General features: G+C 35.0%; 2 protein-coding genes across 2 annotated transcripts; both read left to right on the top strand.

The window, feature by feature from the left end:
- Positions 1-7,760: 7,760 nt before the first annotated feature.
- On the top strand, positions 7,761-8,705 carry LOC100016193 (olfactory receptor 8D1). The gene has a single exon (XM_001370063.2). It carries the CDS (start codon positions 7,761-7,763, stop codon positions 8,703-8,705), a length of 945 nt encoding a protein of 314 aa, XP_001370100.2.
- Positions 8,706-13,774: 5,069 nt separating this feature from the next.
- Positions 13,775-18,736, top strand: LOC100016154 (olfactory receptor 8D1). Its single transcript, XM_001370034.3, has 2 exons — positions 13,775-13,812; positions 17,791-18,736. Exons 1-2 carry the CDS (start codon positions 13,775-13,777, stop codon positions 18,734-18,736), a joined length of 984 nt encoding a protein of 327 aa, XP_001370071.3.
- The last annotated feature ends 8,938 nt before the right edge of the window (positions 18,737-27,674 follow it).

Genomic DNA, 27,674 nt, shown 5'->3' with positions numbered 1-27,674 from the left:
TGAGGCGATATGATTGAGGAGAGACTCTAAATGAATGCAAATATGAACAACATGGAAATGGGTTCGAATCAAGGACACATGTGATACCCAGTGGAAACGCACGTCGGCTATGGGAGGGGTGGTGAGAGGGGGGGAGGAAAAGAAAATGATCTTTTTTCCCAATTAATAATGTTTGAAAATGACTAAATAAAATAACGTTTTAAAAAATTATATTCACACCATGATCGTCTAGCCATTGGTCTCTGGTCACTAGCCATTTACTCCTAATTTTTCAATAAGGACTGGAATATTAAGGTTAGAAGTAAATCAAGAAGTCTTCTGGAAAGAAGCCACATAAAGGATCTCTCTTTTCCTTTGTCATTGGATTTTGGAGGGGGTGTATTTGTTTCAGTCATGTAAGACCCCATTTGAAGATTTCTTGGAAGAAACACTGGAGTGATTCACAATTTTTTTTCTTCCAGCTCATTTTATAAATGAGGAAACTGAAATCTTGTTTGGGTTAAGTGACTTGTTAGGGTCACACAGCTAGTTAGTGTCTGATGACAAATTTCATCCAAGATGATGTCTTCCTCATTCCAAGTGTAGCACTCTATCCACTATACCACCTAATTAGTCTTTGCTCTACACGTAAAGAGAACTCACTGACATTCCAGATAAAGGGACTGGGGCAGGAAAGACATAGACATCACCTTCTCATATACTAGAAGAACAGAAACTCTTCTATGTCTGTCTTCTTTCTCTGTCACACACATGCATACACATCATTGGCACTAAGTAGTGTTTGGGCTCCTATTTGATGGGGTATGTGGTATTCTTCATTAGTATTCATGAAAAGAACTTGGCATCAGTCAATCAGCCTTTATCCACTAACCTAAACAAAACAAACAGAAAAAGACCTTGCTATTGTACTAGTGGGTTATCAAAAGAAACCAAAATCTTGACAGATATTTGAGAAATAGAGGAGACATGAAGAGTAACACCAATTCTCCCCCCCAAACCCCGACCAAGTAGTGCTATTTGGATAATGGAGTCAGACCTGACTAGAGCTGAAAGGGTAAGAGGAAGTCCCCTTCAGACTCTTTCTTCTTTAGTTGATGTATATGTAATCACCTTCTAGTACATTTAAGATGTTAGAGTCTTCAGTAAAGTAAAAATAGCAATTTATTGGATAAAGGGTTAGGGTATAAATGAGGAGAGAGGAAACAAGAAGTCTCTGAGTATTCCCCTCCTATAGATGGTTTCAGAGGGTTAGAAGCACAAGTCTGGGACTAAGTTCCAGACTATTTTAATGTCTTCATGAGCTCAAGATAATGTTACTTCTTGTCTTAGAGATATGGTTTGAATGAGTCTTCTGCAGGATAGCCTATTACCTTCCCCAAAGGGAAAAAGTCTTTATCCCAAGTGTAACAGATGAATGATCTGGATCTACTACTGCCCAGCAAATGATTTAGTGGTTATAGCCTTGAATGCCCAGTAAGTATTTTGGTCCATTCCCATCCACTGATGGAAGCAGAGTTCAATCTCCTTTTCTCAAGAGATGGCTTTGCAAATTCCAACCTTTTCATTCATTTGAACATTTCTATCTTCCATACTCGGAAGAAGAAGCATTTAATTTTAAAAGTCCTGGGTATTGTTTTAAGGATCTTATGACAAAAAAGTCCTCTTGTCTGAATCTACTTGATGGGAACAAGAGGCATTTTATTGTGTTTTAAGGGTGTAAAGATCACTAGACTATGAATTGAAGGTATTGGGGAAGAGTAATGAGGGGTGATAGTAGAGGACAATTAAATCAGAGCACCAGAATTGCTTCAGATGTGATTTTATTGTCTATAATTCATTATGACCATAATCAGATCATTGTACTGGAAGTTAGCTTTCTTCCCTCCTTTCCAGCATTATTGTTGTTCTCTGTTTTCAGGGAAAGATGAGTTTCAATGTGACCCAATTTACCTGAAATATCAATGGAAATATCATTGTCTTGGGTGCCTTTTCCCTTTGGACTCCAATCAGAAGTGATGAGATCCTAGGGGACTCTTTCTTTAATAATATTCTTGGAACCAAAACATTTCCAAACAAGAAATAAATAAAAATTCCCTTCTTCTAGATTAGGTTCCTTAGGATTTGTATAGTTGCAGTTCTTTCCTCTTGTCTGGTATCTTTGGGGAGAGTGAGAAGTTCCTCTTTGTTTTCCCTTTCTTTTGTTCACAATGACTCATATTTTAATTTTCAAACACCAACAATACCATTCTCTAAGCATGATTTGTTGAGATGTTGTGTGGTAACAATTTTCTGTGGAAACAACCACATATTAATTATGCTTATGAGATCAGCTCCTAATAACTAAAATTTATATAACCATTTAAAGTTTGCTTTCCATAAAGAAACTGAAGTGGGCAGCTTTTGAGTGGCTTTGCCAAGAGTAAGAATTACTTGAGGTTAGATTTTAACAAAGGTCTTCCTGACTCCAGGTTCAGATTTCTATCCTTTGTGCCACATGACTGCCTAATGGTAATATCAGAACAGTGACCTAATCTTGAGAGGACTCAGGTGAGTAACAAATTGCTTCAGTAAATATTTGTAATAAATCTATTGTGGATTCTGAAGTTTTTAAAGCAAGCCTCAGCAGAGCTTCTCCTTATGCACAAAGTGTGGTCATAGGCAGTCTATCAAGATGAGACTAGAAATACTCCTTGTCTATACTGTTCCTAAAGGAATGTGCTCTAAGGATGAAGAAATAGATTGGGAACTTTTTTACCTTCTATGCAATAGTTGGGTTCATTATGAATTCTCTTCTTAATTTACTATTCCCAAATTATATCCATTAATGGAAGGAAAATATTTTCTTTTCTACTTTTCTAATTAAGCAATCCTGAGCTTTTGGAGATATGAGGCCTTTTAATTATAGTTACTTTTGCAAACTCAATAATGTATTTTTCCTTCTCAACTGAATTTTACTTATCCATGAAATGAAATGTTTGGATGAGATAATTTCTACATTATCTTCATTTTATGAATCCCCAAATCTATATTGTAACCGAACAGGCAGGAGAATATAGCTAAAACTAGTATGACCAGGAAATTTGTATGGATTTAAGTGCATCTCAATGATTCACTATATTGTTAATATAACAAGAATGATGAGAATAATAATAACTGAAAATTAAATGTGCCTTCAATGTCTGTTGAGTATTTCCTATATATATATATATATATATATATATATATATATATATATATATATTCTCATTTAAGGTGCAAAATTGCTCTATGAGTTTGTTACTTTGGCTATAATTATGCTGCTTTCACAGGTGGAAAAACAGAAGACAAGTGATGGATCAAGAATGAATTTGTCAATGTCACTGGCAGAACTTGAATGTAGGTTTTAGTCTAAGCTCTTTGATACATCTGCCACCTTACATTACTGACAGCAGTGTATAGATGAAACCTGAAAAAAGACAGATATGGAATTGTCAGTGGTTATAAATTATGCTACTCTAGGCAAATTAAGATCTATGAAAGAATGCAAGTGGAAATTGATTAGAAAAAGGAAATGATAGCAAGAAGATGATTTTAATTTTAAAAAGCTATAGGAGTAGGAAGATAATATATAAAGGAAAGAACTCCTTGACAAATGGTACTCTTTTTCCACTTCTAGGACATGGTCTAACATCAGATTGTAGCTGATTTTAATTGTTCCTTTAAACATATGAAAATTTTTACAATTACTTCTTTTTAACTTCATATTAGCTCCACTGATTGCAAGAGGGAAAATCCCTCTTATCTCTAACATCCAGATTTCCAGCCTCTGAGGAGAGTTGCCATATTGAAGTTTGGGATAGTGAAATTGACTTTAAGGGAGGAAATTATGTATTTTATTCATCCATTTAGTAGGGAAGGACTAATCTACTGATTGAGGAAAGAAAATGATAACCATTCCAGAAAAGTATGAAGAGGGAGAGACATGATAGAAAGGAAGGTAAAGAAAAAAAGATAATAGGTCAGTGAAGTAACTTTGATGCTACTCAGATATGTGATTTTTAAAATAGAATTGTCCTTTTTCTAATCACTTCATATTGAGGTTTTCAATTTTGTTTCATACTCACATATAATCAGGATATTTCCTGAATTAAGGCATTTTTAAATATAATTTAAATGATATTTATTGAGGGAAAACTACATGCAAGTTACAGCAAGGGATACTATTATTTATAAGACATGCCAGATACCTTCATGAACTTTAAAATCTAGGATTGAAAACAACAGATTTAAGCAATTATAAAATAAATAAAATGCTATAATTTGAATTAAAGAACAAGTTTGATCCTAGAAATAAAATTATATACATATGTATATCTATCCCTTTCATCTTTGCAAAAATGAAGCACTATTGGTATAGTACATTTCATAAACTGTCACATACTATGTCATCATATTCAATTACATCTACAATAAGCTCTCATTTATATTAAATATTCAACTTTATGCCTTCTTACTGCTTTCAAACCTGCCTCTCTCTTTTATCTGTAGAAATCTTCACTAGATTTTGATGTCTCTTTGAGAATTTTTTCAAACTCCTTGAAAAAGTCCTATATAAACTCACTGACTCCATTTCTACACAGGCACTCACTCATTCCTTAATCTATTCCAGCCTAATTTCTGATCTCATCATTCAGTTGCTCTTTGCAATGTTACCAATGATTTCTTTGTTAAATGTCATCTTTTTTCCCAGTCCTGATCCATCTTTTTCAGGATCTGCAGCATTTGATAATGTTAACTACCCTTTCCACTAGAACATTAGTTTCTTTCTGAGTTTTTGTTTTTCTACTCTGTCCTCATTCAGCTCCTACTCCTGTTACTACTTTTTTTTCCAAATTTACACTAATTATGGGATTCTCTCATGATCCTATTTTGAGTTTTTTTTTTCTTTTCCTTAATGCTCATTCTCCCAGTAATAACCTCCTTTCCCATAGGTTTAGCTATCATCTTTATGCAGGTGACCTCTGATTTCTAACTCCTTTTGCTCACCTTAGCTTCAGTCTCAACCCTAATTATATATTGTATGTTTCAAACTAGATACCCTGGAGACATCTCAAGTTCAACATATCTAAAATTAAGCTTATTATCTTTCATTAAAATATTTATTTTTTTAATTCCCTTTCTATTGAAGGGACCGCTATTGTTGACAGTGTCTCCAACTTCATAATCTTAGCATTTTCCTAGACTTTTCACTCTTCCCTCATCACAAATACAATCCCTCATATCTTCCTTTGCATTCTCCCTCAAATCCAATCCTTTCTCTATATTCACACAGCTATCATTTTAATTCAGTCCCTTTTCATTCATCATTCCAATAACTTCTTAATACATTCTTGTCCCCAAGTCTTTTCCTCCTCTAGTACTACACACTTCAGATAGAAATTTGCCTTCCTCACAACTATATCCATGTGACTCAACATCACAATCAACTCCACTGACTTTCTATTGCCTCTAGACAAAAAAAAACAAAAAGCTCCTCTTATTACCTTTTCAAGGCTTATTCCAACTGGTCACAACATAACTTTCTCATCTCTTTCAATCACTCATTTATTTAACATTTTTTAAACACCAACTATTTGTTAGGCACAATTTTAAACAGTGAATAGAAAAAAAAAAGAATGAGTTCCTGCTTGGAAGGAATTACAATTAATGAAGGAGAAAACATGAAAATGAATGTGTGAATACGGAAGAAAGAAAAAACAAAAAAGAAAGAAAGAGAGAAAGAAAGAGAGAGAGAAAAAAGAGAGAAAGAGAGAGAGAGAGAAAGAAAGAAAGAGAGAAAGAAAGAGAAAGAAAGAAAGAAAGAAAGAAAGAAGAAAGAAAGAAAGAAAAGAAAGAAAGAAAGAAAGAAAGAAAGAAAGAAAGAAAGAAAGAAAGAAAGAAAGAAAGAAAGAAAGAAAGAAAGAAAGAAAGAAAGAAAGAAAGAAAGAAAGAAAGAAAGAAAGAAAGAAAGAAAGAAGAAGAAAGAAAGAAAGAAAGAAAGAAGGAAAGAAAGAAAGAAAGAAAGAAAGAAGGAAAGAAGGAAAGAAGGAAAGAGAAAGAAAAAAAAAAAGAAAAAGAAAAAGAAAAAGAAAAAGAAAGAATGAAAGAAAGAAAGAAAGAAGGAAAGAGAAAGAAAGAAAAACTAAAAAGAAAAAAGAAAGAAGGAAAGAAGGAAAGAAAGAAGATAGTAAAGAAAAAAGGCAATAGAAATAAGAAAGGTTAGAGAACTCTTCACGTAAAAGATGCAATTTTGGTTGGTATTTTCTGAAAGCCAGAAAGGTTAGCAGTGGGAGAAGATAAAGGAGAACAGTTTGGGCATGGGAGGACAGACAGAGAAAGTGCCTGAAACTGAGATATCAATAGATGTGGGAGGGATCCTGAGACCTTCCTTCTTTTTCCTTAAACATGAGAATTCAGCATTTTCTATGTACCTATTAAATTGAATCAAGCAGGAGGATCCTCCAGCTGTGTCCTGTTGTTAGATTTGGTTTTCTGTCCCCTCTAAGCACTTTGTTTTCGGTTAGTGTGGAAAGGTTTTCACAGGGGTCTGAAATTTTGTTGCTATTAAGCAGCAATCTTGACTACTCCTGGAATTCTTTTGGACTACAGTTTTGATCAGTATAACTATAAATCTTTCTCAGTGAATCACCATCACAATCTTCCAGTTAATGTGCAAAATGATTTCCCAGTTCTTCTCACTTTATTTTGCATCAATTAATATAAATCTTTCTAAATTTTCCTGATACAATTCTATTCTTCATTTCTAATACCACTATTGTATTCCATGGCAATTATATAGAACAACATGTTCAGCCAATTGATGGACATTTCTTCAATTTCCAGATCTTCTTAAACGCAAAAGGTGATACTATTGGTGTTTTCCCACATATTATTATTTTCCTTTTTCTTTGACTTCATTGGGGTATAGACCTAGTAGTGGTATTGTCAGGTCAAAAACCAATATGAATATTCATTTATACAATGTATGTACAATATTATAGTCATTTGGGCATACTTATAAGTTGTTCTCAGAAATGTTGGACAAGTTCACAGCTCCACTAATATTTTATTACTGTACCTATTTTTCCACATCCTTACCAACATTTGCCCATTTAGTTACTATTAATATTGGTGAAATTATGAAAAAGAAATTTTAGAAAATAAAGTAAATGACCCAAGACAAGATATCAAGGGAAACATTTTTACTATTTTGACTATTATTTTCAACGAATTTAAAAAACTTTTTATCCTGCATAGGAATGACCAAAGTAAATAGCCTTACAATAACTAATTTATCTTGGGGAGACTAAAGAATAAGTAAGACTAGCTCCCTCTCATTTTCCTAATAACCACTTATGTTTGTCTTCCAACATTGTTGGGATATTAACATAACAAGAGGAATTAAAAAAATTAAAACCATTCATTGATGTTGTAGAATATAAAAAAAATAATTAAGTGGGTGAATAAGCACTTTGGCTACTATACAAAGAGAATCAAAAGAGAATTCCTGCCCTCAAGTTGCTCACAAATGATAACTACACTATTGAACTCATGAGTTTTATTGCGAGGCTCAGATGACATAAGTTCCATAGATTGCACAGTAGATCTTAAAATTTTCAAACAATACATTTCCTTCCTCTACTACCTCAAATGCCAGAATGTCATACAATGGTATATACTATTTTGTCTACTGTGTGTCTTCTTTTCTCCATAGGGTGGCCTCTCTGATACTCTGCAAAACAATGGCTTCATTAAATCACTCTACAGTAACCCTGTTTATCTTAGAAGGATTAACAGATCAGCCAGAGCTCCAAGTCTTCCTCTTTATTTTGTTCCTGGGCATCTATGTTGTCACTGTGGTGGGAAACCTAGGCATGATCCTATTAATTGGCATTGGTCCCCAGCTAAAATCTCCAATGTACTACTTCCTCAGCAACCTGTCCTTTGTGGATCTCTGCTACTCCTCTGCCATTACTCCCAAACTCTTGGTAAACTTTATAGAGGATAAAAACATCATCTGCTACAATGAGTGTATGACACAACTGTTTTTCTTCTGTTTTTTTATTGTTTCTGAATGCTTCATGTTGACAGCCATGGCCTATGACCGTTATGTTGCCATCTGTAACCCTCTGCTCTATAATGTCATCATGTCTCCACGTGTCTGCTCCTTTTTGGCAACAGGGGTATATTCTATGGGTGCCTTTACCACTCTGGTTCACACGAGTTGCATGGTCAGATTGTCCTTTTGTGGTCCTAATGTCATTAAACATTATTTCTGTGATATCATACCACTTCTGAAGCTCTCATGCTCTAGTACCTATCTCAATGAGCTACTATTGTTGGTTATTGGTACGTTCAATGTATTTTCAACCACTATTGCCATCTTCATCTCTTATGCTTTCATCCTTTCCAGCATCCTTAGCATTCAGTCTGCTGAAGGAAGGTCTAAAGCATTCAGTACCTGCAGCTCCCACCTGGCAGCTGTTGCTATCTTTTATGGCACCATTATTTTCATGTATCTCAAGCCACCATCAAGCAGTAACATGACTCAGGAGAAGATAGCCTCAGTATTTTATACCACGGTTATCCCCATGTTGAATCCTCTAATCTACAGTCTGAGGAATAAGGATGTTAAGGATGTACTAAAGAAAATTATGAGATGCACAATGCATAACACGTCTATGTAGAATCAAGCAAGATACAATTTTAACATTTCTTTGTCCACTAAAGGAATGGATTTTCTATGAAATTAGAATGAGCTTTGGAAAATATTGGGAAGAAGGTAAAGCCATGACTTTAGCCTTATAATTCTCATTTATCAAATAATAATTGCATACCATCAAAAATATGCTACATTAGATGCTAGAGGTAGATTGGAGTTTACTTTCTACTATGTAATTATACCATATACACTCTCAGTGTCATTTCTTCCTTTCCTCTCATATAAACCCGTCCTAATCAGATCAGTGTTCCCAAGTTGACCAATTGTCCTAAAACCTCCTCACTCAAGTCATTCACCTAGACCCATTGACATTTGAGAGAAGTGTGGGAATTGAAAGAACTACACTAAATTCATTTTGTAAATCAATTCTCTTTCTACTCAATTTGGGGACTAGTCCAATTTCTGTCTTTTTAGAACTTTATTAAATGATAGGAATTGTGAGAAGATTTTATTGCATTGTTTGAACCTTGCCCAGGGTGGCTTGGATGCTGAACCACCTTTATCTCTTGCTTGGAGTCCTTTAATTAAGGATCTAGGTTCTGTTGACCAGAAAGCCAGGCAGATCAAGGGACTAATGCAAGAAATATTCCCACAATTATCATCTCAAGCAAAACATACCATATCTGAAAACTGGCTGCTTACTAAATAATCATTGACAGTTTCCTTATTCCATTGACTGAATACAGACACATCAAGTGTTGTGGCATGAGATTTCAAATATTTGCAACTATTCAATCTCTATCTCTATTCTTGGAAAACTCCTAACATTTCCTCCAATTGGAATTCAGATTACCTCTTTTCCTGTTGATTGCTTTCTTTTAAGGAATAAAACTCTGACTCTCCTATATAGGAGGTTCGTTGCCAAGCTGAGGAAACCTGGTCTCATATGCTATGCTATTGGAATATATTGCTTAATAAATCAATATGCTTGGAAGCTCAATCCTTTCTTTCCTCAGTCCTTTAAATCAGTCCACTAGTTATACATTCCATAATCCCTTTCCCTCTGCAAAAATAAATTTTTCAATAAAATTCAATAAAATAAAAAATAGATATGACATTAAGGAGTATGTAGTTCAGGTTAGATGTTAGAACTAGAAATCCTAGGAAATGCAATGACAGTTAATAAAAAGAAAGTAATAATCACAGAACTTTGTCTGGGTAAACTGCAAAAATTTGTCAAAATTATATTCACACCATGAAGTTCTAGCCACTATCCTTTGGTCACTGGCCAGTTACACTTAATTCCTCACCAAAGACTGGAATGTTGAGGTCAGAAGTAAACAAGGATGTCTTCTGGAATGAAGCAACATAAAGGATCACTCTTTTCCTTTGTCATTGGATTTGGGTGGGGTGGGGTGTAATTGTTTCAGTCATGTAAGACTCTTCATGACCCCATTTGAGGATTTCTTGGCAGAGACACTGGAGTGATTCACAATTTTTTTTCTTCCAGCTCATTTTATGAATGAGAAAATTGAAATATTGTTTGGGTTAAGTTACTTGCTTAGGGTCACACAGCTACTTAGTGTCTGATGACAAATTTCAACCAAGATGATGTCTTCCTCATTCCAAGTTTGGCACTCTCTCCACTATACCACCTAATTAGTCTTTGCTCTACACGTAAAGAGAACTCCCTGAGATTCCAGATAAAGGGACTGGGGCAGGAGAGACATAGACATCACCTTCTCATATACTAGAAGAACAGAAACTCTTCTATGTCTGTCTTCTTTCTCTGTCACACACATGCATACACATCATTGGCACTAAGTAGTGTTTGGGCTCCTATTTGATGGGGTATGTGGTATTCTTCATTAGTATTCATGAAAAGAACTTGGCATCAGTCAATCAGCCTTTATTCACTAACCTAAACAAAACAAACAGAAAAAGACCTTGCTATTGTACTAGTTGGGTATCAAAAGAAACCAAAATCTTGACAGATATTTGAGAAAGAGGAAACACATAAAGAGTAACATAAATTCTCCCCTCTCCACCCAGGTAGAGCTATTTGGATAATGTAGTCTGAACTGACTAGAGCTGAAAGGGTAAGAGGAAATCCCCTACAGACCCTTTATTCTTTAGTTGATGTATATGTAATCACCTTCTAGTACATTTAAGATGTTAGAGTATTCAGTAAAGTAAAAATAACTATTTATTGGATACATGGTTAGGGTATTAATGAGGACAAAGAAAACAAGAAGCCCCTCACTATTCTCCTCCTATAGATGGTTTCTGAGGGTTTGAGGCACAAGTCTGGGACTAATTTTCAGACTATTTTAATGTCTTTGTAAGCTCAAAATAATGTTACTTCCAGTCTTAGATCTATAGTTTTTATGAGTCTTCTGCAGGATAGGCTATTAACTTTCCCAAAGAGAAAAAGTCTATATTCCAACTGTAACAGATGAATGATCTGGATCTTTTACTGCTCAGCAAACTATTTAGTGGATATAGCTTTTTGAATGCTCAGTAAAGATTTTGCTCCTTCCCTCATCAAGCTAAGGAGAGAAAGAACCAGCAGTCCCTAACTGCTCTTCCTTTTACGTGGCTGGAATGTTCCATTTCCATCCCCCAAAGGCACCAGAGTACCATCTCAACTTCTCAAGAGATGGCTTTGCAAAATCCAGTCTTTTCATTCATTCGAAAATTTCTCTCTTCCACATTAGGAAGGAGAAGCAATTAATTTTAAAAACTGTGGGTATCATTTGAAGGGTCTTAGGACAAAAAGAGTCCTCTTGTCTGCATCTAGTTGTTAACCACAGGATGGAGAGAAAGGGAAGAAGAGACATTTTGTTGTTTTTTAAGGTTGTAGAGATCATGAGACTATGAGTTGAAGGAATTGGGAAAGGGAAATGAGGGGTGATGGCAGAGGGCAATTAAATAATACAGCACCAGAATTGTTTCAGATGTGATTTTATTGTCCATAATATATTATGACCATAATTAGATCATCATAATGGAAGTTAGCTTTCCTCCCTCCATTACAGCATTACTGCTGTTTGCTGTTTTCAGTGAAAGATGAGTTTCAATGTGACCCAATTTACCTGAGATATCAATGGGAATATCATTGTCTTGGGTGCCTTTTCCCTTTGGACTCCAATCTGAAGTGATGAGTTCCTAGGGGACTCTTTCTTTAATAATGTTCTTGGAACCAAAACATTTCAAAACAAGAAATAAATAAAAATTCCCTTCTTCTAGATTAGGTTCCTTAGGATTCATATGGTTGCTGTTCTTTCCTCTTGTCTACTATATTTTGGGAGAGTGAGAAGGTCTTCTTTTTTCCCTTTCTTTCACTCACAATGACTCTTATTTTTTAATTTTCATACACCAACAAACCCACTTTCTAAGCATGATTTGTTGAGATGTTGTGTGGTAACAATTTGCTGTGGAAAGAGCCACATATTAATTATGTTTATGAGATCAGCTCCTAATAACTAAAATTTATATAACCATTTAAAGTTTGCTTTCCTTTATATTATCTCATTTTTATCCTCACAAAAACCTTGGGATATAGGTGCTGTGATCACCCCCATTTTACTGATAAAGAAACTGAAGTGGGCAGCTTTTGAGTGGCTTTCCCAAGAGCACTAAATACTTGAGGCTAGATTTTAACACAGGTCTTCCTGACTCCAGGTTCAGAGTTCTATCCTTTGTGCCACATGACTGCCTAATGGTAATATCAGAACAGTGACCTAATCTTGAGAGGACTCAGGTGAGTAACAAATTATTTCAGGAAATATTTGTAATAAATCATATTGTGGATTCTGAAGTATAAAGCAAACCTAAGCAGAGCTTCTCCTTATGCACAAAGTGTGGTCATAGGCAGTCTATCAAGATGAGACTAGAAATACTCCTTGTCTATACTGTTCCTAAAGGAATGTGCTCTAAGGATGAGGAGATAGATTGAGAACTTTTTTACCTTCTATGCATTAGTTGTGTTCATTATGAATTCTCTTCTTAATTTCCTATTCCCAAATTCTATCCATTAATGGAAGGAAAATATTCTCTTTTCTACTTTTCTAATTAAGCAATCCTGAGCTTTTGGAGATATGAGGCCTTTTAATTATAATTACTTCTGCAAACCCAATAATGTCTTTTCCCTCCTCAACTGAATATTACTCATCTTTGAAGTGAAGTGGTTGGATGAGATAATTTCTACATTATCTTCAAGTTATAAATCCCCAAATATATATTGTAACCAAACAGGCAGGTCAACATAAATAAAACTAGTATGACCAGGAAATTCGAATGGATTTAAGTGCATTTCAACCATTTGGTATATTGTCAACATTCCAGAAATGTTGAGAATAATAACAACTTATAATTAAATGTGTTCTCAAAGTTTGTAGAGTATTTCTGTCTCATTTATGGTGCAAATTTGCTCTATGAGTTTGTTACTTTGGCTATAATTATGCTGCTTTCACATGTGAAAAAACAAAAGACCAGTGATGGATCAAGAATGAGTTTGTCAGTGTTGCTGGCAGAACTTGAATGTAGGTTTTAGTCTAAGTTCTTTGATACATCTGCCATCTTACATTACTGACAGTAGTGTATAGATGAAAAGTGAAGACAGATATGGAATTGTCAGGGTTATATATGATGCTACTAGAGACAAATTAAGATCTGTGGGAGAATGCAAGTTAAGTGGAAATAGATTATAAAAAGGAAAGGATAGCAAGAATATAATTTTGATTTTATAAAGCTATAGGAGTAGGAAGATAACATACAAAGGAAAGAACACCTTGACAAATGGTACTTTTTTTTTTTACTTCTAGGACTTGGTCTAACATCAGATTGTAGCTAGTTTTAATTGTTCCTTTAAACCTATAAAATTTTTTAAAATGACTTCTTTTTAACTTCATATTAGCTCCACTGATTGCAAGAGGGAAAATCACTCTTACTTCTAAAATCCAGATTTCCAGCCTCTGAGTAGAGTTACCATATTGAAGTTTGGGATAGTGAAGTTGACTTTAAGGGAGGAAAGAATGTATTTTATTCATCCATTTAGTAGGGAAGGACTAATCTACCGATTAAGAAATGAAAATGATCTACCTTTCCAGCAAAGAATGCAAATGGAGAGACATGATAGAAAGGAAGGTAATGAAAAAAAGACAATAGGTCAGTGATGTTAGCATTGATGCTACTCAAATATATGATTTTTAAAATAGAATTGTCTTCTTTCCCATAAGTTCATATTATAGTTTTCAGTTTTGTTTCAGACTCACATATAATGAGGATATTTCCTGAGTTCAGACACTTTATTTTAATGTAATTCAAATGATATTAATTGAGGTAAAACTATGTGCAAGTTACTGCAAAGGAAACTAATATTTACAAAGCATACCTCCTATCTTCATGAACTTTATAATCTAGGATTGAAAATATGAAAAATCTAAGCAATTATAATATAAAGTAAAATGTAAAAATTTCATTTAAAGACAAAGTTTGATCTGAGAAAATAGATTACATATATATATATATATATACATATATATCCCTATCATCTTTGCAAAGGTACCACACTATGGGTGTGGTACATTTCATAAACTGTCACATACTATATCATCATATTTAATTACATCCTTAATCAGCTTTCAATTATCTTAAATATTCAACTTTATGCCTTTTTACTGCTTTCAAACCTGCCTCTCTCTCTCCTATATCTGTAGAAATCTTCACTAGACTTTGATATCTCTTTGAGATATTTTTTATACCACTCCTCCCTTTCTTAGGAAAACTTCTTGGAAAAGTCCTAGAGAAACTTACTGATTCCATATCTTCACAGGTACTCACTTACTCCTTAGTTTCTGTCTAATTTCTGAACTCATCATTTAGTTGCTCTTTGCAATGTTAACAATGATTTCTTTATTAAATGTCATCTTTTTTTTCTCAGACCTGGTCCTTCTTTTTCAGGATCTGCTGCATATGATAATATCAACTAACCTTTCCACTAGAACATTATTTTCTTTCTGAGTTTTTGTTTTACTACTCTATCGTCATTCATTTCCTACCCCTGTTACTACTTATTTTTTTCAAATTTACACTAACTATGAGATTCTCCCATGATCCTATTTTGAGTTTTTTTCTTTTTCTTAATATTAATTTTTCCAGTAATATCCTCCTTTCTCATAGGTTTAGCTACCATCTTTATGCAGGTGACCTCTGATTTCCAACTCCTTTCTCTCACCTTAGCTTCAGTCTCATCACTAATTTTCTATTGTATGTTTTATACTAGATATCCTGGAGACATCTCAAACTCAACATATCTAAAATTAAGTTAATTATCTTTCAATCAAAACTTTAATTTTTCTAAACTTCCCCTATCCTATTGATGGTAACACTATTAATGATAGTGTCTCGAACTTCATGATCTTAGCATTTTCCAAGCCTTTTAACACTTCCCTCATACCACAAATCCAATCCCTTCTCTATATTCACACAGCTATCATTTTAATTCAGTCACTTATCATTTATCATTCCAATAACTTCTTAATACATTCTTGTCCCCAAGTCTTTTCCTGATCTAGTCCTACACACTTCAGCTAGAGATTTGCCTTCCTCACAACTATATCCATGTGACTCAACATCACAATCAACTCCAGTGACTTTCTTTTGCCTCTAGACCAAAAGAAAAGAAAAAGCTCCTCTTATATACCTTTTAAAGGCTTATCCCAACTGGTCCCAACATAACTTTCTAATCTCTTTCAATGACTCGTTTAATTAACATTTTTTAAACACCAACTATATGTTAGGCACAATTTTAAACAGTGAATAAAAATAAAGAATGAGTCCTTACTTGGAAGGAATTTACAATTTAATGAAGGAGACAACATGAAAATGAATGTGTGAATTGGATAATAAGAAAGAAAGAAAGAAAAAAAGAAAGAAAGAAAGAAAGAAAGAAAGAAAGAAAGAAAGAAAGAAAGAAAGAAAGAAAGAAAGAAAGAAAGAAAGAAAGAAAGAAAGAAAGAAAGAAAGAAAGAAAGAGAAAGAAAGAAAGAGAGAGAGAGAGAAAGAAGGAGTGAAAGAAAGAGTGAAAGAAAGAGAGAAAGAAAGAGTGAAAGAAAGAAATAGTGAAAGAAAGAAAGACTGAAAGAAAGAAAGAGTGAGAGAAAGAGAGAAAGAAAGAAAGAGAGAGACAGAGAGAAAGAAAGAGAGAAAGAGATAGAGAGAAAGAGAGAGACAGAGAGAAAGAAAGAGAGAAAGAGATAGAAAGAGAGAGAGAAGAAAGAGAGAAGAAAGAAAGAAAGAAAGAAAGAAAGAAAGAAAGAAAGAAAGAAAGAAAGAAAGAAAGAAAGAAAGAAAGAAAGAAAGAAAGAAAGAAAGAAAGAAAGAAAGAAAGAAAGAAAGAAAGAAAGAAAGAAAGAAAGAAAGGAAGGAAGGAAGGAAGGAAGGAAGGAAGGAAGGAAGGAAGGAAGGAAGGAAGGAAGGAAGGAAGGAAGGAAGGAAGGAAGGAAGGAAGGAAGGAAGGAAGGAAGGAAGGAAGGAAAATAATGAAGACAGAAGACACTAGAATTAAGAATGGTTAGAGAAGGCTTCAAGTAAAAGATGAAATTTTAGTTGCGACTTTCTGAAAACCAGGAAGGTGACCATTGAGAGAAGATAAAGGAGAATAATTTGGGCATGGGATGACAGCCAGAGAAAATTTTGGAAGCCGAGATATTGCATCAGCAGGTGGGGGAGGGATCCCAAGACCTTCTTCTTTTTTCCTTTAACCTCAGAATTTAAACTTTTCTGTGTACCTTTTAAAAGGAGGATGCCCCAGCTGTCCTGTTTTTAGATTTGGTTTTCTGTCCCCTGGAAGCACTTTATTTTTGATTAGTGTGGAAAGATTTTCAAAGAGGTCTGGACATTTGTTGCTTCTAAGCAGCAATCTTGACTCTTCCTCAAATTCTTTTGGATTACAGTTTTGATCAGTATAACTTTTTGATCAGTATAACTATAAATCTTTCTCAGTGAATAACCATCACAACCTTTTAGTTAATGTGAAAAATGATTTCCCAGTTCATCTCACTTTGCTTTGCATCAGTTAATATAAACCTAAGTTTTTCTGATACAATCCTATTTTTCATTTCTAATACTACTATCATATTCCATGGCAATCATACAGAACAACTTGTTCAGCCAATTGATGGACATTTCTTCAATTTCCAGATCTTCTTAAACACTAAAGGTGATACTATGGGTGTTTTCTCACATATTCATCCTTTTCCCTTTTTCTTTGACTTCTTTGTGGCATAGACCTAGTAGTGGTATTGGCAGGTCAAAAGCCAATATGAATATTCATTTATACAATGTATGTACAATATTATAGTCATTTGGGCATACTTCTAAGTTGTTCTCAGAAAGGTTGGACCAGTTCACAGCTCCACTAATACTTTATTACTGTGCATATTTATCAGCATCTTCACCAACATTTGCCCATTTAGTTACTATTAATATTGATGAAATTATGAAAAAGAAATTTTAGAAAATAAAGCAAATGACCAAAGACAAGATATCAAGGGAAACTTTTTGACTATTTTGACTATTATTTTACCCAAGTTTAAAAAACATTTTATCCTGCACAGGAATAACCATAGTAAATGGCCTTACAGTAACAATTTAACTTGGGGAGACAAATGAATAAGTAAGACTAGCTCCCTCTCATTTTCCTATTAATAAGCACCTATGATTGTCTTCCAACATTGTTGGGATATTAACATGACAAGACGAGTAAAGAAAGAAAAAACATAAATAACCATTAATTTATGTAGGAGATTGTGAAAAATAATTCAGTGTGTGAGTAAGCACTTTGCTTGTATACAAAGAGAATCAAAAGAGAGTTCCTACTCTCAAGTTGCTCACTAATGATAACTACACTATTGAACCCATGAGTTTTATTGAGAGGCTCATGATATAATTTCCATAGAGTGCACAGTAAATCTTAAAATTTTCAAACAATCCATTTCCTTCCTCTACTACCTCAAATGCCAGAATGTCAAAAATGGTAAATACTATTTTGTCTATGGTGTGTCTTCTTTTCTCCATAGGGTGGCCTCTCTGATACTCTGCAAAACAATGGCTTCATTAAATCACTCTACAGTAACCCTGTTTATCTTAGAAGGATTAACAGATCAGCCAGAGCTCCAAGTCTTCCTCTTTATTTTGTTCCTGGGAATCTATGTTGTAACTGTGGTGGGAAACCTGGGAATGATCCTATTAATTGGCATTGGTCCCCAGCTAAAATCTCCAATGTACTACTTCCTCAGCAACCTGTCCTTTGTGGATCTCTGCTACTCCTCTGCCATTACTCCCAAACTCTTGATAAACTTTATAGAGGATAAAAACATTATCTCCTACAATGAGTGTATGACACAACTGTTTTTCTTCCTTTTTTTTATTGTTTCTGAATTTTACATGCTAACAGCCATGGCCTACGACCGTTATGTTGCCATCTGTAGTCCTCTGCTCTATAATGTCATCATGTCTCCACGGGTTTGCTCCTTTTTGGCAACAGCGGTATATACTATGGGTACCTTCGCCGCTCTGGTTCACACGAGTTCCATGGTCAGATTATCCTTTTGTGGTCCTAATGTCATTAAACATTATTTCTGTGATATCATACCACTTCTGAAGCTCTCCTGCTCTAGCACCTATCTCGATGAGCTATTATTGGTGGTTGTTGGTACATTCAATGTATTTTCAACCACTATTGCCATCTTCATCTCTTATGCTTTCATCCTTTCCAGCATCCTTAGCATTCAGTCTGCTGAAGGAAGGTCTAAAGCATTCAGTACCTGCAGCTCCCACCTGGCAGCTGTTGCTATCTTATATGGCACCGTTATTTTCATGTATCTCAAGCCACCATCAAGCAGTAACATGACTCAGGAGAAGGTAGCCTCAGTATTTTATACCACGGTTATCCCCATGTTGAATCCTCTAATCTACAGTCTGAGGAATAAGGATGTTAAGGATATACTAAAGAAAATTATGAGATGCACAATGCATAACAGGTCTATGTAGCATCAAGCAAGATACAATTATAACATTTCTTTGTCCAAAAAAGGAACGGATTTTCTATGAAATGAGAATGAGCTTTGGAGAATATTGGGAAGAAGGTAAAGCCATGACTTTGGGATGTTTATTTTACTTCATCAAATAATAATTACATACCATAAAAAATATGCTACATTAGATGCTAGAGGTAGATTGGAGTTTATTTTTTACTTTGTAATTATACTCAATGTCATTTCTTCCTTTCCTCTCATATAAACCTGTCCTAATCAGATCAGTGTTCCCAAGTTGACCAATTGTCCTAAAACCTACTCACTCAAGTCATTCACCTAGACCCATTGACATTTGAGAGAAGTGTGGGAATTGAAAGAACTACACTAAATTCATTTTGTAAATCAATTCTCTTTCTACTCAATTTGGGGACTAGTCCAATTTCTGTCTTTTTAGAACTTTATTAAATGATAGGAATTGTGAGAAGATTTTATTGCATTGTTTGAACCTTGCCCAGGGTGGCCAGGATGCTGAACCACCTTTACCTCTTGCTTAGAGTCCTTTTAATTAAGGATCTAGGTTCTATTGACCAGAAAGCCAGGCAGATCAAAGGACTAATGCAAGAAATATTCTCACTATTACTATCTCAAGCAAAACATGCCATATCTGAAAACTGGCTGCTTACTAAATAATCATTGACAGTTTCCTTATTCCTTTAATTGGATACAGACACAAAGAGTGCTGTGGCATGAGATTTCAATCATTCGCAACTATTCAATCTCTATCTCCATTCTTGGAAAACTCCTAACATTTCCTCCAATTGGAATTCAGATTACCTCTTTTCCTGTTGATTGCTTTCTTTTAAGGAATAAAACTCTTACTCTCCTATATAGGAGGTTCGTTGCCAAGCTGAGGAGACCTGGTCTCATATGCTATGCTATTGGAATATATTGCTTAATAAATCAATATGCTTGGAAGCTCAATCCTTTCTTTCCTCAGTCTTTTAAATCAGTCCATTGGCTATACATTCCATAATCCCTTTCCCTCTGCAAAACTCACTTTTAAATTAAATTCCATTGTTAATGACTTTGCTGCCAGGTTGGTTATCTATCCCTCTCAATTTACAATTCATATATTGAATGAGGCAGGATTATAGTAATGCTATTGACTATGAAATTATAACACACCTAACAAGTTACACATCACTGCTATCTTTGATATTTGTATATTGAAATCCATAAGCTGGGCATGGTGATTGCTTAGGGAAAAGAAGGGCAAAATATCTCCTAGAATGCATGTATTACATACAAGGAAACATGGTGAATTTAAAATACAGAGGAGATGACATTTCAATATATCAAAATGTCATTAATTTTATCAATAAAGTACCTGTCCCATAAAACCATATTGCATTATAGATATGACATTTAGGAGTAGGTAGTTCAGGTTAGATGTTAGAACTAGAAATCCTAGGATATGCAAGGACAGTTAATAAAAAGAAATTAATAGTCACAGAACTTTGTCTGGGTAAACTGCAAAAATTTGTCAAAATTATATTCACACCATGAAGTTCTAGCCACTATCCTTTGGTCACTGGCCAGTTACACCTAATTCCTCACCAAAGACTGGAATGTTGAGGTCAGAAGTAAACAAGGATGTCTTCTGGAATGAAGCAACATAAAGGATCTCTCTTTTCCCTTGCCATTGGATTTGGGTGGGGTGGGGTGTAATTGTTTCAGTCATGTAAGACTCTTCATGACCCCATTTGAGGATTTCTTGGCAGAGACACTGTAGTGATTCACAATTTTTTTCTTCCAGCTCATTTTATGAATGAGGAAATTGAAATATTGTTTGGGTTAAGTTACTTGCTTAGGGTCACACAGCTAGTTAGTGTCTGATGACAAATTTCACCCAAGATGATGTCTTCCTCATTCCAAGTTTGGCACTTGCTCCAGAGATCAACCCATATTACTACCAAGACTTGCCAAGGCCTCCGAATATTTGTCAACAATGAACTGAATGAACTCTATTTGGGTCTGAAGACAGCTCAGAAATTTCCGAGGCCAGGGGGCCACCTCGTTGCCCTTACTTTCCATTCATTGGAAGACCACATTGTCAAGCGTTTCTTACATGGAATAGACGTGACAGAAAAGCTTAGTCCAAAAAGGAGACAGAAGATAACTCAAGCCCAAAGTCTGTGTTTAAATCAAGAAAATGAAGAATTCTTTAGAAGCTCATCTCCCTTGGAATGGGAAATGATATACAAGAAGGTGGTTACACCTGAAAGTCAGGAGGTCCAAGACAATCCTCGAGGGCGCTCTGCCAAACTCCGGGCAGCTATCAAGCTATAAAAACAAAGCTATCACTTATCCTTTTCCCTCATTTTTATCCATATCATTTTTTAAAAAAATTAACTGTTGAAACAGCTCAAATAAAATGTTAATGATGTAAGAAAACCCAGGATATAAGGGATTTATTATCATATTTTGTGGAAATTTAGTATCAAATTTTGTGGAATTTTAGTATCATATTTTGGGGAAATACCACCTAATTAGTCTTTGCTCTACATGTAAAGAGAACTCCCTGAAACTCCAGATAAAGGGACTGGGGCAGGAGAGACATAGACATCACCTTCTCATATACTAGAAGAACAGAAACTCTTCTATGTCTGTCTTCTTTCTCTGTCACACACATACATACACATCACTATCTCTAAGTAATCTTTGGTGTCCTATTTGATGGGGCATGAGGTATTCTTCATTAGTATTCATGAAAAGTACCTGACATCAGTCAATCAGCCTTCATCCACTAACCTAAATAAAACAAACAAAAACCTTGCTAGTGTACTAGTGGGGTATCAAAAGAAACCAAAATCTTGACAGATATTTGAGAAAGAGGGAACATATAAAAAGTAACACCAATTCTCCACCCCATCCTCCGCCCAGGTAGAGCTATTTGGATAATGTAGTCTGAACTGACTAGAGCTGAAAGGGTGAGAGGAAATCCCCTACAGACCCTTTATTCTTTAGTTGATATATTTGAAATCCCCCTGTAGTACATCTAAGATGTTAGAGTCTTCAGTAAAGTAAAAATAACTATTTATTGGATAAATGGTTAGGGTATTAATGAGGACAAAGAAAACAAGAAGCCCCTCACTATTCTCCTCCTATAGATGGTTTCTGAGGGTTTGAGGCACAAGTCTGGGACTAATTTTCAGACTATTTTAATGTCTTTGTCAGCTCAAAATAATGTTACTTCTTGTCTTAGATCTGTAGTTTTTATGAGTCTTCTGCAGGATAAGCTATTAAGTTTACCAAAGGGAAAAAGTCTATATCCCAACTGTAACAGATGAATGATTTGGATCTTCTACTGCTAAGCAAACCATTAATGGATATAGCTTTTTGAATGCTCAGTAAAGATTTTGCTCCTTCCCTCATCAAGATAAGGTTAGAAAGAACCATCAATACTTTTACTTGGCTAGAATGTTCCACTTCCATCCCCCAAAGGCACCAGAGTACCATCTCACCTTCTCAAGGGATGGCTTTGCAAAATCCAGTCTTTTCATTCATTTGAACATTTCTCTCTTCCACATTAGGAAGGAGAAGCAATTAATTTTAAAAATTGTGGGTATCATTTGAAGGGTCTTAGGACAAAAACAGTCCTCTTGTCTGAATCTAGTTGTTAACCACAGGATGGAGAGAATGGGAAGAAGAGGCATTTGGTTGTTTTTTAAGGTTGTAGAGATCATGAGACTATGAGTTGAAGGAATTGAGGAAGGGAAATGAGGGGTGATGGCAGAGGGCAATTAAATAATACAGCACCAGAATTGTTTCAGATGTGATTTTATTGTCCATAATATATTATGACCATAATTAGATCATCGTAATGGAAGTTAGCTTTCCTCCCTCCATTACAGCATTACGGCTGTTTGCTGTTTTCAGTCAAAGATGAGTTTCAATGCGACCCAATTTACCTGAGATATCAATGGGAATATCATTGTCTTGGGTGCCTTTTCCCTTTGGACTCCAATCTGAAGTGATGAGATCTTAGGGGATTCTTTCTTTAATAATGTTCCTGGGACCAAAAGATTTCAAAACAAGAAATAAATAAAAATTCCCTTCTTCTTGATTAGGTTCCTTAGGATTTGTATAGTTGCAGTTCTTTCCCCTTGTCTACTATCTTTTGGGAGAGTGAGAAGTTCCAATTTTTCCCCCTTTCTTTCTTTTACAATGAGTCTTATATTTTAATTTTCAAACACCAACAAACCCACTTTCTAAGCATGATTTGTTGAGCTGTTGTGTGGTAACAATTTGCTGTGGATAGAGCCACATATTAATTATGTTTATGAGATCAGCTCCTAATAACTAAAATTTATATAACCATTTAAAGTTTACTTTCCATGTATTATCTCATTTTTATCCTCACAAAAACCTTGGGATATAGGTGCTGTGATCACTCGCATTTTACTGATAAAGAAACTGAAGTGGGCAGCTTTTGAGTGACTTTCCCAAGAGCACTAAATACTTGAGGCTAGATTTTAACACAGGTCTTCCTGACTCCAGGTTCAGAGTTCTATCCTTTGTGCCACATGACTGCCTAGTAGTCATATCAGAACCGTGACTCCTCTAATCTTGAGAGGACTCAGGTGAGTAATAAATTATTTCAGGAAATATTTGTAATAAATCAAATTGTGGATTCTGAAGTATAAAGCAAGCCTCCGCAGAGCTTCTCCTTATGCACAAGGTGTGGTCATAGGCAGTCTATCAAGATGAGACTAGAAATACTCCTTGCCTATACTGTTCCTAAAGGAATGTACTCTAAGGATGAGGAGATAGATTGGGAACTTTTTTACCTTCTACACATTAGTTGTGTTCATTATGAATTCTCTTCTCACTTTCATATTCCTAAATTCTATCCATTAATGGAAGGAAAATATTCTCTTTTCTACTTTTCTAATTAAGTAGTCCTGAGCTTTTGGAGATATGAGGTTTTTTAATTATAATTACTTCTGCAAACCCAATAATGTCTTTTCTGTCCTCAACTGAATATTACTCATCTTTGAAATGAAGTGGTTGGATAAGATAATTTCTACATTATCTTCAAGTTATAAATCCCCAAATATGTATTGTAACCAAACAGGCAGGAGAACATAGCTGAAACTAGTATGACCAGGAAATTTGAATGGATTTAAGCCCATATCAACCATTTGTTATATTGTCAACATCCCAAAAAGGATGAGAATAATAACCACTTATAAATAAATGTGTTCTCAAAGTTTGTAGAGTATCTCCCATATATATTCTTATTTAAGGTGCAAAATTGCTCTATTAATTTGTTACTTTGGCTATAATTATGCTGCTTTCCCTGGTGGAAAAACAGAAGACAAGTGATGGATCAAGAATGAATTTGTCAGTTTTGCTGGCAGAACTTGAATGTAGGTTTTAGTCTAAGTTCTTTGATACATTTGCCATTTTATATTACTGACAGTAGTGTATAGATGAAACGTGAAGACAGATATGGAATTGTCAGGGTTATATATGATGCTACTTGAGACAAATTAGGATCTGTGAAAGAATGCAAGTGGAAACAGATTAGACAAAGGAAATGATGGCAAGACGATAATTTAATTTTAAAAAGCTATAGGAGTAGAGAGGTAATATATAAAGGAAAGAACACATTGACAAATGATACTGTTTTTTTTTTTACTTCTAGGACATGGTCTGACATCAGATTGTAGCTGATTTTAATTGTTCCATTAAACCTATAAAAAAAAATTTAAATGACTTCTTTTTAAATTCATATTAGCTCCATTGATTGCAGGAGGGAAAATCCCTCTTACTTTTAACATCCAGATTTCCAGCCTCAGAGGAGAGTTGCCATATGAAAGTTTGGGATAGTGAAGTTGACTTTAAGGGAGGAAAGTATGTATTTTATTCATCCATTTAGTAGGGAAGGACTAATCTACTTATTGAGAAATGAAAATGATCTACCTTTCCAGCAAAGAATGCAGACAGAGAGACATGATAGAAAGGAAGGTAATGAAAAATAGAAAATAGGTCAGTGATGTTAGCATTGATGCTACTCAAATATACTCAAATATATTTTTTTGGGGGGGGAGAGGGGTTGGGTGTATTTGTTTCAGTCATGTAATACTCTTCATGACCCCATTTGAGGATTTTTTGGCATAGACACTGGAGTGATTCACATTTTTTTTCTCCAGCTCATATTATAAATGAGATAACTGAAATCTTGTTTGGGTTAAGTGACTTGCTTAGGATCACACAGATAGTTAGTGTGTGATGACAAATTTCAACCAAGATGATGTCTTCCTCATTCCAAGTATGGCACTCTATCCACTGTACCACCTAATTGCCCTTTCCTCTACATGTAAAAACTCCCTGAGACTCCAGATCAAAGAACTGGAGCAGGAGAGACATAGATATCACCTTCTCATATACTAGAAGAACAGAAACTCTTCTATGTCTGTCTTCTTTCTCTGTCACACACATACATATACATCATTTTCTCTAAGTAGTCTCTGGGATCCTATTTTATTGGGCATGTGGTATTCTTCATTTGTATTCATGGTAACCACCTGAAATCGGTCAATTAGCCTTCATCCACAAAACTAAAAAAAACAAACAAAAAAAATACCTTGCTAGTGGGTATCAAAAGGAACCAAAATCTTCACAGATACCTTGGAAAGTGGGAACACATAAAGGATAACACCAATTCTCCTTCCTGCCCCCAGGCCCCAGGTAGAGCTATTTGGATAATAGAGTCAGATCTGACTAGAGCTGAAAGGGTAAGAGGAAACCCCCTTCAGCCTCTTTCTTCTTTAGTTGAGATATTTGTAATACCCATTCTAGTACATTTAATAAATTAGTGTCTTCAGTAAAGTAAAAGCAACTGTTTATTGGATAAAGATTTACGGTATAAATGAGGAGAGAGGAAACAAAAAGCCCTGGACTATTCCTCTCCTATAGATGGTTTCAGGGGGTTTGAGGCACCAGTCTGGGACTAAGTCCCAGACTATTTTAATGACTTTGTCTGCTCAAGATGAAGTTCCTTCTTGTCTTAGAGATATTGTTTTTATGAGTCTTCTGCAGGATAGGCTATTGCCTTCCCCAAAGGGAAAAAGTCTATATCCCAACTGTAACAGATGAATGATCTGGATCTTCTACTTCTCAGCAAACAATTTAGTAGATGTAGCTTTTTTGAATGCTCAGTAAGGATTTTGCTCCATCCCTCATCAAGCTAAGGAGAGAAAGAACCAACAGTCCCTAACTGCTCTTCCTTTTATTTGGCTGGAATGTTCCATTTCCATCCCCCATGGCAGCAGAGTACCATCTCACCTTCTCAAGAGATGGCTTTGCAAAATCCAGTCTTTTCATTCATTTGAACATTTCTCTCTTCCACACTAGGAAGGAGAAACAATTAATTTTAAAAATTGTGGGTATCGTTTGAAGGGTCTTATGATGTCAAAAGTCCTCTTGTCTGAATCTACTTGTTAACCACAAGATGGAGAGAATGGGAACAAGAGACATTTTGTTGTTTTTTAAGGGTGTAAAGATCACTAGACTATGAGCTGAAGGAATTGGGGAAGGTAAATGAGGGGTGATGACAGAGGACAATTAAATCATAGAGCACCAGATGAGATTTTATTGTACATAGTTAATTATGACCATAATCAGATTATTGTTCTGGAAGTTAACTTTCCTCCCTCCTTCCAGCATTATTGCTGTTCTCTGTTTTCAGTGAAAGATAAATTTCAAAGTAACCCAATTTACCTGAGATATCAATGGGAATATCATTGTCTTGGGTGCCTTTTCCCTTTGGACTCCAATCTGAAGTGATAAGATCCTAGGGGACCCTTTCAATTATAATGTTCTTGGGACCAAAAGATTTCCAAACAAGAAATAAATAAAAACTTACCTTCCTCTTGATTAAGCTCCTTAGAATTCGTAGAGTTGCAGTTCTTTCCTCTTGTCTTGTGTCTTTGGGCAGAGTCAGAAGTTCCTCTTTTTTTTCCTTTTTTCATTCACAATGACTCTAATATTTTCATTTTCAAACACCAACAATCCCATTCTCTAAACATGATTTGTTGAGATGTTGTGTGGTGACAATTTGCTGTGGAAACAGCCACATATTAATAATGCTCATGAGATAAGCTCCTAATAACTAAAATTTATATAACCATTTAAAGTTTGCTTTCCATATATTATCTCATTTTTACCCTCACAAAAACTTTAGGTTATAGGTTTTGTGATCACCCCCACTTTACTGATAAAGAAACTGAAGTGGGCAGCTTTAGAGTGGCTTTAGCAAGAGCACTAATTACCTGAGGCTAGATTTTAACACAGGTCTTCCTGACTCCAGGTTCAGAGTTCTATCCTTTGTGCCACATGGCTGCCTACTAGTCATATCAGAAGAGTGACTCCCCTAATCTTGAGAGGACTCAGGTGAGTAACAAATTATTTCAGGAAATATTTGTAATAAATCAAATTGTGGATTCTGAAGTATAAAGCAAACCTCAGCAGAGCTTCTCCTTATGCACAAGGTGTGGTCATAGGCAGTCTATCAAGATGAGACTAGAGATACTCCCTGTCTATACTGTTCCTAAAGGAATTTGCTCTAAGATTGAGGAGATAGATTGGGAACTTTTTTACCTTCTACACATTAGTTGTGTTCATTATGAATTCTCTTCTCACTTTCATATTCCTAAATTCTATCCATTAATGGAAGGAAAATATTCTCTTTTCTACTTTTCTAATTAAGTAATCCTGAGCTTTTGGAGATATGAGGCCTTTTAAGTAACTATAATTACTTCTGCAAACCCAATAATGTCTTTTCTGTCCTCAACTGAATTTTACTCATCTTTGAAATGAAGTGATTGGATGAGATAATTTCTACATTATCTTCAAGTTATAAATCCCCAAATCTGTATTGTAACCAA

The sequence above is a fragment of the Monodelphis domestica genome, chromosome 4 (genome assembly GCF_027887165.1).
Source record: "Monodelphis domestica isolate mMonDom1 chromosome 4, mMonDom1.pri, whole genome shotgun sequence".
In the NCBI taxonomy this organism is placed as follows: domain Eukaryota; kingdom Metazoa; phylum Chordata; class Mammalia; order Didelphimorphia; family Didelphidae; genus Monodelphis; species Monodelphis domestica.
Note: the sequence above shows the minus strand (reverse complement) of the source record. Positions and strands in the feature narration are given on the sequence as shown.

What these genes read in the sequence shown, in the direction of transcription:
- LOC100016193 (XM_001370063.2), top strand. Translation starts at nt 7,761, where the DNA reads ATGGCTTCATTAAATCACTCTACAGTAACCCTGTTTATCTTAGAAGGA.
- LOC100016154 (XM_001370034.3), top strand. Translation starts at nt 13,775, where the DNA reads ATGATCTACCTTTCCAGCAAAGAATGCAAATGGAGAGA. An exon ending in AAAGAATGCAAATGGAGAGA is followed by an intron (nt 13,813 to 17,790) that starts CATGATAGAAAG and finishes ACTCTGCAAAAC; the next exon opens with AATGGCTTCATTAAATCACT.